The following is a 13,145-nucleotide window of genomic DNA, read 5'->3' on the forward strand; positions in this document are numbered from 1 at the left end:
CAGGCCATTTCAACCAGGATTTTAATCCCTTTTAAAAAGCATCTTAGCTAATGCATGTGTGGTTTTGGCAGTGAGTGCTAACTGTAGCCCCATGATAGTTTTCCTATCGTCCGTGTCTTCTGGTGGACAGCAGGTTGTTTCCGCCTTTGGCCACTGTGAACTGTGACCACACAGCAATGTTAGTGTCCCACCGTCACTCTGACATCTCTTAAAGATCGCAGAACGTTTATGTAAGTGTGTTTCCACTTGTAATCAGAGTGTGTTTCTGGGGAATCATGGTTATCAGAACTGAAAGATGAGATTGTCGAAGGAAAACATTTAATTATGGGGACTATGAATGAAAAAATGCTAGATATTGATTTTTTTAAATTTATTCAAGGGAATAACCAGCCAGTGCCTGTCAAGACCGAAGCGGACGGCGGCGAGACTGTGAAGGGGGCTGACACAAAGCTGTCTTCCTCCAGGAGGAGTCAGAGAGCATCTCCAGAGGGCGCGTGCTCTGAGAAGCAGGACACACCGCCATCACCAGAGGTTTGCATTCCTCTCTCTCTCCTGTTAAAGAGAGCAGCACTCGCAGGCCGGCGAAGGGCACAGATCTCTCCTATAAGTAGATGTCTTCTCTGCAGGTGATAGGAACACTGTAATTTGTTTGTTCAGAAAGTTTTATCCTCTGATTATATAGGTATAGAGAAATGGTTCTCAGTGAACCCAGGTAGCTTTTATCTCTGGATCCCTCATCTAGTGGCAGTCGTGGAGTAGAGCCGTCTGGTTAGTGCTGACATCCCCTTTTCATCTTTCTCTGGCCTGCATCTGTCATCATCTTTTCTCTAAAAGAGCACAAGAGTGTTATTAGTGGAACAGAAGATTTTCCTGCATTAAGGGAAGAGTTCAGTGTATAGATGAAAATGCTCCACCGTGTAGGTCTGGAAAAGCGGATGCCTAATAACAAACATAGGCACCGTCTTCATTATTCATGTAGCTTGAGGCATAAAGAGTTGCCCAGAGCACGGAAGACAAGAAACACAAACTTAATCTTGCTTCAGACTCAGTGGGAAAGTAATTCATTGCCTTAGTGTCATATTATATATGTGTAGGCTCGTGGAGAAATATTCAGAGGGAAGCTTTGTGAAATAGGGAGGGAGCCTCGTCGTTTCTGAGTGGTTACTCTGTATTCTGTGAATCTGATATAGCAAACACGACTCTTTTGTTTATGGAAGTGCTACAAAATAGGTATGCCATAGGCATCCCGAAGGGGTTGAGAAGTGCACAGGCGCTTGCGTGTAATCAAGCATCAAGTCCTGGGAAGCCCCAGAGGGTGGCAGCTTGTACAGGTGTAGCACACAGAAAGTCACAGCAGGCAGGCAACAGGCACTGCCGGACCTGCAAGGAGAGAGCCCACCAACTGGGAGCAGCTAGGGCGATGCTTGCTTGCCCCCCTCCCCCACAGGGAAACAAGGGAGAGAAGGCTCTTGGACCCTCCACACTGGGACTGCCAGGTGGGAGTTGGGGATCGAAGTTACCCCTGTGGAGTTGGGCCTGAAGCAGCCTGATTTCAGGGTTCTCTAAAGTAGTGGTTCTCAGTCTTCCTAATGCTGTGACCTTTAATACAGTTCTTCATGTCATGGTGAACCATAAAATTATTTCATTGCTACTTCATAACTGTAATTTTGCTACTGTTCTGAATCATAATGTAAATATCTGATATTCTATCCCTGTGGGGTCTCTATGCTTAAGTTGAGAGCCACTGCTCTAAAGTCACTAAACTGGTAAACACACACACACACACACACACACACACACACTATATGTTTATGCTTATATTGAGAGCTGAGATGTTGACCTGACTTGCAGGGTGTGGTCTGGATAGTCCGTCAAGTCTGGAATATCCTGTGGCGGTATGTCTGTTCACACAAAGTTCATCCGTGAACAAATTAGCACACACACACACAGCCGGTTTCTTCCTGGGTTAGTCTGATTTGGCTTCAGCAGTTGATCCAGTGAGCTATAGGCGCTAGCAATCCAGGAAGAGGCTGCAGGACGGTTCCCACAGCCTACATGGCAGATCTTCCCACCCCCTCAGCTCCTTGGGAGTTTCAGAAGCAGCAATTATTTCCTTCTCTGTCTGCAGAGCCTGAGAAAGTCGAGAAAGGGGGGAAATGAAAGCAGAGACCGAGAAGGGTGGGTCTCAGGTCTCACCAGTGCTGAGAGGTCTGGGTGCAGATAGAGTTCCTCCCGAAAAGTTAGACAAAGGCCATCACGAGTTTTGTCTTTAAGAGACTACGTCTCTTGAAGCCACAAGTGTTTCCTTTTTCCTCTTCAGCAGGAAGATCCTTACAGGAGGAGGAAACTTCAGGAGAAGAGAGAAGGAAGCACACCGGCTCTCGGTTGGAATAAAAGCCGAACATGTAGGAAAAACAAGAAGAGGGTTGCTGCCCAGGCCTCCAGGTACGCCACGTCTGCGGCCCTGCCGGTTTAATCTGGGTTTCTTTTCACTTCAGTGTTTTGCTTTTATAAGGTTGGGTAGGTGATACAGCACAGTGCATTAAGTTTAGATCAAAATGTAATTAACACATTTTCTTGTAATTTTACTCCGTAAAAATGCTGTAACACGACCTTTGAAGACTTATTTTCATCTGTCCCTTATAAAATGTTAAACGCTATGGGAAACTTTAGAGGAGGATACTTCACCTGCCCCTCATAGCAAGGCCTCGTTCTGTGTATACTTTCGTGGAGCAGGGCGTGTAGAAAACCCTGGTACAGACACACGTGCACACAGCCACCACCCAGTCCTGTAATAAGATCCTACAGTCGCTTTGCTCTGATCTTCGCTTTAACCCCGTATGTTCATTCTGACTCCGCATCCAGCAGAGGTGGCTTTGAGCTCAGGTTTTCCATCTTAGACTCCCAGGATGTTGGAACCTTTAGCACACATAGCTCCTTTCTTTCTTTAGCTACAGGCAGGCTTTTCCCGCCCCCCAGTTCCCTCTTGTCTGAAGAGCATCCCCGTGCAGAGCCCTAGTTTCCTGTAGAAAACTCCGTTCCAAGATCCTGCCACCTGTCCCCTTTATAGCGTGAAAGCCGTGTCCTGCCAGGGCCCCTCTCTTCCCGGGTAGGCTTTTCTTCTTACATCACCACCGTGTGAGCTTGGTGGTGTTTCAACGTGCTGTTGTCCAGGTCCTCCAGCTCTTGCACATTTGAGTGGGAGTGAGGTTCCACTGTGGCACAGTCAAGCGTTCTGAGGGCTCAGAGCACCCAGGGATGCCGACACGGAGCTCGGAGCCGAGCTCAGCACTGAAGGAGGCTGCCACCAAGAACGGAGCCCGTGGCTCCGCATTGTCATAGCTACGGTAGCTTTCTGGCTCTGTTCTCTACTTCATTCAAATGAGCATTCAGCACAGTGGAAATAAACATGTTACATACCACATCCTTCATGGATGTTTTTTGGAGAGTTGGAGTGCAGTATCCTGTATAGAGGAAACATCAGGCCTTTCTGCATTCTGTATGTATTTTCATGAACACGGTTGACTCTGGGATTGCGACAGAGTACTGTGCGTGTGTGTGTGTGTGTGTGTGTGTGTGTGCGCGCGCAGAGTATGGTAACTGCTAAGGGAATGTCTGCAGATGAACTCTTGGACCTCCCACCAGACACTAAGCAGCAGGGTCAGCCACTGGACATCCAAGAAAACAGGCCAGGAGCCCTAAACTGCCAGGCGACCTTGAGCAACATTGTAAAATCTGTTTTTGTCATTGTAAAGCATGAAACTGGACCAAATAGCCCTGAATTCATTCTAACTCAAAGTGGCAACCTCTTGAGGATTGCAGGAGTGCAAAAACTTGAACCTATGACTTGTGTGTGTGCTAAGCATAGTCCTGCCACTGAGCCACATCACCTTCTCCTACATCATTTAAGGGCATTTTCTGCTTGTCGTCCTCCATGAGATTCAGAGAGGAGACCTCAGTTTGTCCCTGATTGTAACTTTGCCCCGACGCATCTCGAGCGGAAGTGTATCTGTATAACGAGAGAGAGATGTGATCTTTCTCGTGGCTCCCCCAGGCCTTCTGAACAGAGTGAACTGAAACTCGTGTGCAGTGGCTTTGAGAGGCCAGAGCCCAGCGGGGACGGCAGAAGCTGGAGTACACAGGACAGCACGAGGGAGATGTGCAAACCTGGCCTGGAAACTTCGGGCAGCTTCCCTGCACGGAGAGAGGAGGGTACGTAACACAGCTGTGAATGGTCTCCTCGCGGTCTGTTCTTTGAGGGTCTCCACATGGCTGCTGACCCTGAGGTCTGTCCATTCCCAGCTGGCATTGTGCATATGGCTAAAGGAAGAGGGCCAGTATGCACAAGACCTTAGGCAGGCCTTGGGGAAAGGGCAGACCCAGGCGAGAAACCGGTAGTTTCTGGGTTGGAGTGCTGGCCCACCAGGGGTCTGTTGGGCAGTGCCCCAGGAGTGAGAGCTGTGAGGACACCAGTGCCAGAGCCAGTGTAGAATAGTCTGTTCGCCCAATAGATTCTATTTTCTTGATAAACCATTTGCATGTAATTCAGTTTTGCATTGAGGCTCACATCCCATGTCCATGCTAGGCAAGCGTTTTTTGGTATTTGTTGTTATTGTTTGTTTGTTTGCTTGCTTTGGTTTTTCAAGACAGGGTTTCTCTATGTAACAGCCCTAGCTGTCCTAGAACTAGCTCTTGTAGACCAGGTTGGCCTCAAACTCACAGAGATCCACCTGCCTCTGCCTCCCAATTGCTGGGACCAAAGGCTGGGACTGAGGTGTGTGCCACCACCACCTGGCTTGGAGCCAATTCTTAGATGAAGGTTCTACTTGGTCCTACTGTTTGTCCACAGGCAGAGCAGGCTTACCCTGTGCCTTGGTGTCTCCTCGAGGGCCATGGTCGTGTTTTTACTAGCTGAGCAGAGGTGATGGCCATGAACCTACCCTGCCCTCCCTGTTCCCCTTCTCTACTTATGGGAACCGCCTTGGCACAGCATGGCCCCTCTTCTGCCTCTCCAGACAGTTACTACCAGAAGGCTGAGAAGAAGTGTGCAGACAAGTTTTGCTCGGACTCCAGCTCTGACTGTGGCAGCTCCTCAGGCAGCGTGCGGGCCAGCCGGGGCAGCTGGGGCAGCTGGAGCAGCAGCAGCTCGGATTGCGACAGGAAGCCAGTGGTGGAGGCACAGCACTTCCCACCAGCAGGTGAGTTCAGGGGCTGCATCCTGCCTGCAGCCAGTACAAGGTCCAGGGTACCTTGCAGAGGACAGAGCGGAGGGCTGCAGCTTTGAGGCTTGGCTGCCTTGGGCTGTCTGCCTCCCTCTCCTTTCTCCTCCTGGGCACTATTGTTACTACCACTTCAAAGACATAGACATCTGTATGTCTTCTTTATTGTGCTAAAATATTAAACAGAACTGACCATCTTCTAAACTACTTTTAATTTACTGTACAAATGTACAGTAATACCATTAATAGTTCTATTATATATTATCTGTTAATATATGTTAATAGAACTATTAATAGTATTTATTAATAGTTCTTCAAATATTACTCTTTTTTTTCCAAACAAAACTGTCCTATGTTTTCTCAAAGTAGGTTTTTCTTTCAAGCCCCGTGTGTGTATCACCTGACAAACTCTTGGTCCTGTGGCAAACAGTTAAAACTAGTGTGTCAAAACCAAGGTGCCAAAAACCTGACCCTCATGCAGACTGTTTCCATGAGGCTGAAACTGTCTCTGAAGAAGGGGCCAGTCTGTTAATTGAAGCTAACCTCAGACAGCCTCTGACAGTATGTTGCTTTCATGCAGGAGATGGTGCTTCCCCGCAGGATTCCCCCTCGGAAGCCTCCATCCCCTTGAGCCTCTCCCACCACATCTGCAGCCCCGCGTAAGTTCTGAGGATCCTCGCTGCCACAGTGTGGCATTGTTTTCTCTGCTAGGGAGGTGCTTCTCGGTGCTTTCTCTGTGGGCTGAGCTGTGAAAGCCTTTTTAAAGACACAGGAAAGCAAACTCTGACTGTAGATAACGTGTTCAGGGCTTATGTGGGGGAGTCTCTGGCTTTGTTGTCCTCTCAGTGAGGTGACAGGCTGGGAAATGTGTCACCTCTCAAAGCAGAAAGAGGAGCCATCTCCCTGGGGTAGGACTTGAATTCAGTCTGAGCACCAGTGGTTTAGAAAACCTCCAAGGAACTAGTAGGGCATTTGTAGTTCCTCTGTGTGATGCTTTAGATCGATGATGATGATGATGATGATGATGATGATGATAATGATGATGATAATGATGATGATGATGATGATGATGATGATAAAGATACAGTTGCCCCTTGGTATCAGTAGGCAGTAGATTCCAGAACCTGCACATACTCCCAACTCTAAAGATAACTCAAGTCCCTCATATAACATGGATAGTGGCATATGCCTGTTACCCTGGTACTCAGAAGACTGAGGCAGGAGGATTGCCATGAATTTGAACAACCTGGGCTCTATAGTGCTAGGGACTAGACTGGCTAGCTAGTTTGACGTGGTGAAACCCTGTCTCAAAATAACTACAAAATGACAATATTTTCATAGAGCTATTCATGCTGATCCTCCCCTATGCATTGCATCATCTCTGGATTACTGGTAGGGTTAATGTAATGACAATGTCTTACAAATTGAAGTCAGACCTCCTTGTTTGGGGAATAATGACTAGAGAAAGTGTGTGTGTTTTCAGTGCAGACTCGGCCTTTGTAGGTCTGACTGCATAGTCCCTGGTAGCTGCTAGACAGGTAACTGCTGTCCAATGCTTCCTCCAGATATCTTCAGGCCACACACACACGCACACACACACGCACGCACACGCACACACCCTGCAGCCTGGGATGCCCGAGGGCCAACTGTACCTTTCATGATGGGAGGAATGCAGGCTAACACCTAAGAAAGCTCCCTGTGAACTGTCTGTGGTGAAGGTGCTGCTGTCTGTACAGGCAGACTGGAAGCTGCAGCCGACCTCACAGTAGTCCAAATGGTTTGTTCAAGCAAGACGTGGTGGTGTTCCTCAACCCCCTCCCGGCTTTGTGAGTCTTAACGTCTGTGTGGTTCTGACGGGACTTCTGTGGGGCTCAGATGAGATCTGGTTATGCGGTGTTTGGATTTCTTTGTGTGGAAAATCACAGTTTCCTGTCCTCCTGCCCACAGTGATGCGAGTGACCTGACCCAGTTCACAGAGTCCTCCTGTGCCAGTCTTCCTGCTGTGTCCTCAGGTGCTGGAGAAGAGAAAGGTGGGGCTTACTGTGGACGCCCAAGGGCCTTGTGTGTCTTCCTGCCTGGGAGCTGGAGACGGCACCTCGGGTGGGGGCCTCGCTCCAACCTTGTTTGCTGGCCGTAGGACGGCAGCTGCTCTTTGGAGAGACAGCAGGTGTCCTGGCCGACCATCCTGCACCACTATGAACACCCTTGGTAGTCAAGACACAGACTGATGTTCCGTAGCCCTTGTCAGATCCTCCCTCTGCGCTGAGCTCACTTCCCCAGTAAGATAGCAGAAAACAAGTGGCTGTGTGGCCCAGGAGAAGCACGAGTGAGGTAGGGACAAGCCGGGACAGCCAGCTTCCGGTCCCCATCTGACTCTTCTCCCCACCCCACCATGTGGGAGCCCCTTAACTGGGCCCCTGCAGCCTGGGTGAACAGCCTGACTCCTAAACTAGGATCGAGGCAGAGTTGAACCCTGCAGGGGGGTAAGACAGTGACCCCAGACTGGAGACTGAGGGGGTCAAAAGGAACCCCTGCTTTAGCCTGGGGTCCCCTTGTTTTGTTAGGGTTTCTATTACTGTGAAGAGACACCATGTTAACCACAGCAGCTCATAAAGGAAGACATTTCATCATGTCTGGCTTACAGTTCAGAGGTTTAGCCTGTTATCTTCATGGTGGCATGCCGGCAGACATGGTGCTGGAGAAGGAGCTGAGAGTTCCACATCTTGATCCGCAGGCAGCAGAAGCAACTATGTCACTGGGAGTGTCTTGAGCATATATGAGACCTTGAAGCCCACCCCCACAGTGACACACTTCCTACTCCAACAAGGCCACACCTCCTAATAGTGCACCCCCCAAGGCCCAGTATTCAAACATATGAGTCCATTGGGGTCATACCTATTCAGACCAGCACACTCCCCACCGCCAGTTCTCAGCTTTCCCATTCTCTTCCTCTTAGTCTTCTCTCTGTCTGTTCTCCGGTGACCTGTTTTATTATGGGACTTCCTCCGAATCAGGGTCAGGAATCGTGGCAGGACATGTGTGGTGTTTGCTCTTCATGGCAGCATTAGCTTTGGCCTGCATGCTTGCTTCTGTGCCTAGAAATTCATGACAGGCGGGATGCTGCAGTGCAGAGACGGCCTGGCAGCGAGGGTGCAGTCCTCCTAAACTAGCAGCTTATGTGACAGAATGGGGCCTAGGTCCCCAGAGGGATGGTTGCAATTTTGTCTTAGACGTAGGGCTGTGCCAGCTGCACCAATGTTTCCCTTAGTGCCATGTATCCTGAACAAGGTGGGTATAGATGTGGCAGGAGAGGAACCTTGAGGCTGGGGACGCAAGTCTTCTCTCCAGTGGCAGGGTGCCTGCCAGTTGCTCTGCTGGAGGTCCAACTCTCCACGGCTTTGACTTAGCGAATGTCTCTGGAAAGATCGTCCAGAGTAGGCCCCAGGGCAGAAATGGGTGTACCCGTGGGAACCTGTGCCCACACTCCTGATGCTCGCCATCCAAGGCTTTCCTGCCAAGGCACAGTGCCAGTCCTGTCAGCCTCTAGTCCCTCCCTCCCTTCCCGGACACTCGTGACTCATCCCCACCCTCAGCCACACTTCCAGCAGAATGTTCCTCAGTGGGGCCTGGACCACCCAACTGAAAATTGCCTCATGGGCTCTGCCATGCTGTGTGTCTGCTCACTTGAGCATCCCTGCTCGTTCTCCTCAGGTCTGTATCCACCTGGAGGCCTGTGGCCATCCCAGCCCGTGTGTCTGACCAGCAGCTTCAACTGCCCTGTGGAGAGTGAGGCGCCAGGCACGTCACAGGAGCCTGCCGCCACCCCTGACAGGTAGGCCCACTGCACCATACAACTCTGCTTGGCCTAAGGCCCTGCAGCCAGAGCTGTTAGGGCCTCGTCACAGGCACCAGGACAGGGCCTTGGAGCTGCGTGTTTTCTGCCTTCTGAAGTTATGTTGTGCTGTTTCACAAAACAGCCGTGTGAGAAATGTGGAATCAAAGCAGTGAATCAGGCGGCCCCACCAGACTTTCCTCCGTAGGCTGACTTCATGACTTCATGCATAGGACATGTTTAAAGATGTTCACATTTCCTACTCTCTGGCAGATCTTCATCTTCCCGTGGCGCATTCTTTATTTATTTATTATTTTTCTTTTCAGTTTCTCTGTGTAGCTACGGAGCCTGTAGACCAGGCTGGCCTCGACCTCACAGAGCTCGACCTGCCTCTGCCTCCCTAGTGCTGGGATTAAAGGCGTGCGACACCACCGCCTGGCCCCATGCCTCATCCTTGAACATATTTACAAACTAACCTGGTCCAAGGTCCTGGCATCAGAAAATTGAGACACAGTAGCAGCTGCTTCCATGTGCCATACAGTATTGTGTTCGTCAGGGGGCTTGGCAAACGTGACATTCTGTCGTCACAGGGTCTGCTTGAAGGCATGGTTTAGCTCATTGCAACAGTATTCCTGCCTATGTCCATAAGGAGCGTCTAGTCTGTAGTGGTCGCCATCCCAGCCCCAGGCTGTAATGGAGACTTTTCCAAGCTGAGTGCTGCTTGTGTTCTGAGGGACAGCTGGACTGCGGTTGGCAGAACCGACACGGTGAAGCCCCTCAGATGTGTACTGAGATACTGAGGTATCCCCTTGTCTTTCCATGGTACTACGAAAGCTGCAGCCAGGTTCTGTGGAGGGCAGCTTGCCCTTGACCCAGCCCACTATCCTGAAGGTGGACCGGCATTGACAGGAAGACAAGCCAGAGGAAAGCGTAGGGCAGCAGAGCTACTGCCTCTGTCTTTACCTGATCTCTTGGTCCCTGGTTTTGAAACGAGACCTTGTTTGTGTTTGTTTGTTGTAGCAGTTTCATTGATTGGAGCGCATCCTGTGAGGGCCAGTTTCCCAACTTGTACTGCCCGCTGGAACTGAACGACTACAATGCCTTTCCAGAAGGTAAAGCCCCCGACCAGTGCCAGCAGCACTCCTTCCTTCCCAGAGTCAGGGCAAGAGGTGTGTGCTCACCCTACAATGAGCAGACGGGGTGATCCTTCCTTCCTAAAGTCAGGGCAAGAGGTGTGTGCTCACCCTACATTGAGCAGACGGGGTGATCCTTCCTTCCCAGAGTCAGAGTCAAGGCAAGGGTTGGGCGCTTACCGTAGCAACTCACCATGAAGGAGCCAATCCTTCAGGAGGCTGCTGCTTGGGTCCACTTGTGCACGCCGAAAGAGGTGATTTTGAATGACCCCCCTCCCCAGCAGCCCTCATTCTGATACCTGGGGCTTCCATGTGTAATCGTACCCCACTTGGTCCTGTTAATTAGGTAAAACTTAGCTGTTTCTGTCTCTGTAGCCCTAACAGGGTGGTTTGTGTGTCGGGCAGCTGGGCACTCTTCAGCTGGCAAGTTTCCTATGGGGTACAGACTCCTTTCTCTACCCCAGTGGTGTGGGAAGCCCAGCAGGAGGAGGGAAAGGGGCCAGGAGCAGGAATAGTGGATACTTAGAGATGCTCGGCCTCAAATCGTATGCCACAGTCGGTAACCTAAGAGTCAGGGGATTTCCATGATCACCTGGAAACTGAAGGAAACAGTTGGACCAGGAGTTCTGCTGATACTGCCTTGCCCAGCAAGGACTAAGGAAGTCCTGCATCCCTGTTCTCGGTTCTGACACATGTATCACTGCAGGCACACCACAAGGGGGCACTTGGATAACTTTCTTCCTAGGATTTCCTTGGTGATATCTGGAAGTACTTGGTTTACAGTGACTTTACCGGGGGCTGTGTGGTACACATGCTGGTGGCTGAAGTTGGAGGGGCAGGTGATGAACAGAGTGGGCTGGGACTCCATGACCCGCACTGTGCGTCTTGGGGGCGTTAAGGGTGGGTAAGGATTTTGGACTGTTCACTTCTCGGTAAATTTTGCACATTAGAAATATCCCATGAAATGAGCCAGTACAGACACCTTAGCCCGACCAGGTGGTGTGTCTTAACCGGTGGGGACGCACACGGGACTCCCGTGTAGTAAATCCCAGAAAGTGTTCCATCCGGGAGTGATAGCTCAGCGCTTTGTGAACGCATTCCTCCTCCCCTCCTCACAGAAAACATGAATTACACCAATGGCTTCCCCTGCCCCTCCAAAGTTCAGACCGACTTCGTTGGCCACAGCACTCATTCTACCTGGAACTCCCCAGCCGGCGACCCCACTGCCTGGGAGCACACCAGTTTCGTCAACTCTCCAGTGAGTGCCGCTCTCCCCTCTCTTTTCCCTTCCCTGCGCTTGTTCCTTGCTCCTTCCAGCAGTGAGTTCCCCTCAGGCAGAGCTGGTGGGGTTCACACACAAGAGCAGTGGCAGCATCATGAAGCATCCGTGTAGACAGATGGTGGGGGCCTGCAGACCGGGCAGGAAGTGAGTCTGAACAGGAGTTTCACGGGTCAGTCAGGACTGCCCAACACTTTTCCTTCTCATGTCCACCCCCACATTTTTTTTTTCACACGAAGGACATGGCTGAGCCCTCTGGATTGAAAGTAGACTTAATCAAGTACATGAAACTGTCATAGCCTCCTAGAACAACCCAGAATGTTTGGGACACTTGCACAGCTCTGGGGTAACGGGGTAGACAGGACACGGCCGCATCCCCTGGGTGTCTGGGCTGTCTCCGTGTTGTACCTTGAAATCCCCTTCTTGATTTTTAACCCTTTTGCTCTTTTTTCCCCTTCCTCATTTCCACTTCAGTCCTACCTCACCCGCACCCGAAGTCTGTCTCCCATGTCTGGACTTTTTGGTTCCATCTGGGCCCCACAAAGCGACGTGTATGAAAGCTGCTGTCCCATCAGCCCCACCACGGAACATTCGGCCCACATGGAAAACCAGGTCATGTGCAAGGAGTACTACCCGGGGTTTAACCCGTTCCGTGCCTACATGAACCTGGACATCTGGACTAGCACGGCGAATCGCAGCGCCAGCTTCCCCCTGTCCCGGGACTCCAGCTACTGCGGAAACGCGTGAGGGAGTCGGCTCTGAGCGGTGCCAATAAAGGGCCTTGCGTTTTGATGCCTAGTAAACTGGTTGTTGAGATTAGAGTACGACATTGGTGGATATTTTGGCACTTTTATATAAAAAAAAAAATAAATGTTTGTTTGTTTGGTTTTGTTTTTTTAAATCTGGGTGCTTGTTTTTTTAACCCTTCACAAATGAGCGCCAGGGACTTGGCATCCCGGGATCAAAGCTTCCACCGTGCAGGAAGGGGCCAGGGAGCGGCTGTGACTTCTGTCCAAGCGTCAGACCCCTGGGGACATTGCAGAAAATTTGACTTAGTCCAGCAATGTCTCTGGCGGTCACTGCTCTCAAGGAGGACCTTGTAGGCTGTCCCTGAAGCCAGTAAGATGAAGGCTGGAAGAAAGGCCCCCCAGAAGGAAGTCCCTGCCCTGGTGGAGGTGTTTCAGGGAAGGTGCTGTTTTCTGTTGTCCTGTGGTGTCAGCTGCCCTGGCCCTTGCTAGGACGTCCGGGAAGTGGGCGTCCCTCAGCACTGGTGCCCAGGGGAGTGGGAGTCAGTGTTGGACTTCCGGGAAGTGGGCGTCCCTCAGCACTGGTGCCCAGGGGAGTGGGCGCTGTTGACAAAGCAGCTTCTCTGCTTTTCACTGGTGCCAGAAGCCTCCTCGGAAGTGGCAGTATGTGTAAACTTTGGAAACATTTTCAACTTTGAATAAAAGCTTATTTTTATATTCACTTTGTCTTTGTTGGAGATTCCGGTTGGAGTGGCTTGTGAGTGAGGGGCTGTCCTTGTTCGTCTGCAGCGAGTTCCCGTTACTGTGGTTGGGTAGGGAGCCCCAAAGGGAGACAGAATGGCGTACACGCTCAGGGCTACCCTTTTGGGGAGACAAAGCCTTCTGGACTTGGAGTTCTGGGGAGTCCTCTGGTCGCCGCGTTAGGATCCTCCAGGG

General features: G+C 50.8%; 1 protein-coding gene across 1 annotated transcript in view; it reads left to right on the forward strand.

Moving 5' to 3' along the window:
• Positions 1 to 12,926, forward strand: part of Tmem131l (transmembrane 131 like) — a 118,830-nt gene extending 105,904 nt beyond the window's left edge. The window contains exons 26-35 of the mRNA XM_041658848.1: positions 380 to 531; positions 2,321 to 2,445; positions 4,055 to 4,212; positions 5,016 to 5,198; positions 5,800 to 5,878; positions 7,167 to 7,249; positions 8,931 to 9,051; positions 10,072 to 10,163; positions 11,303 to 11,442; positions 11,938 to 12,926. Of these exons, the coding sequence (XP_041514782.1) occupies positions 380 to 531; positions 2,321 to 2,445; positions 4,055 to 4,212; positions 5,016 to 5,198; positions 5,800 to 5,878; positions 7,167 to 7,249; positions 8,931 to 9,051; positions 10,072 to 10,163; positions 11,303 to 11,442; positions 11,938 to 12,210 (1,406 nt within the window). The 3' untranslated portion in view covers positions 12,211 to 12,926. The remainder of the gene's footprint in view (positions 1 to 379; positions 532 to 2,320; positions 2,446 to 4,054; positions 4,213 to 5,015; positions 5,199 to 5,799; positions 5,879 to 7,166; positions 7,250 to 8,930; positions 9,052 to 10,071; positions 10,164 to 11,302; positions 11,443 to 11,937) is intronic.
• The last annotated feature ends 219 nt before the right edge of the window (positions 12,927 to 13,145 follow it).

Source organism: Microtus oregoni, unplaced genomic scaffold (genome assembly GCF_018167655.1).
Source record: "Microtus oregoni isolate MIOR12 unplaced genomic scaffold, Mior012 000010F_ref0000083, whole genome shotgun sequence".
Lineage (NCBI taxonomy): Eukaryota > Metazoa > Chordata > Mammalia > Rodentia > Cricetidae > Microtus > Microtus oregoni.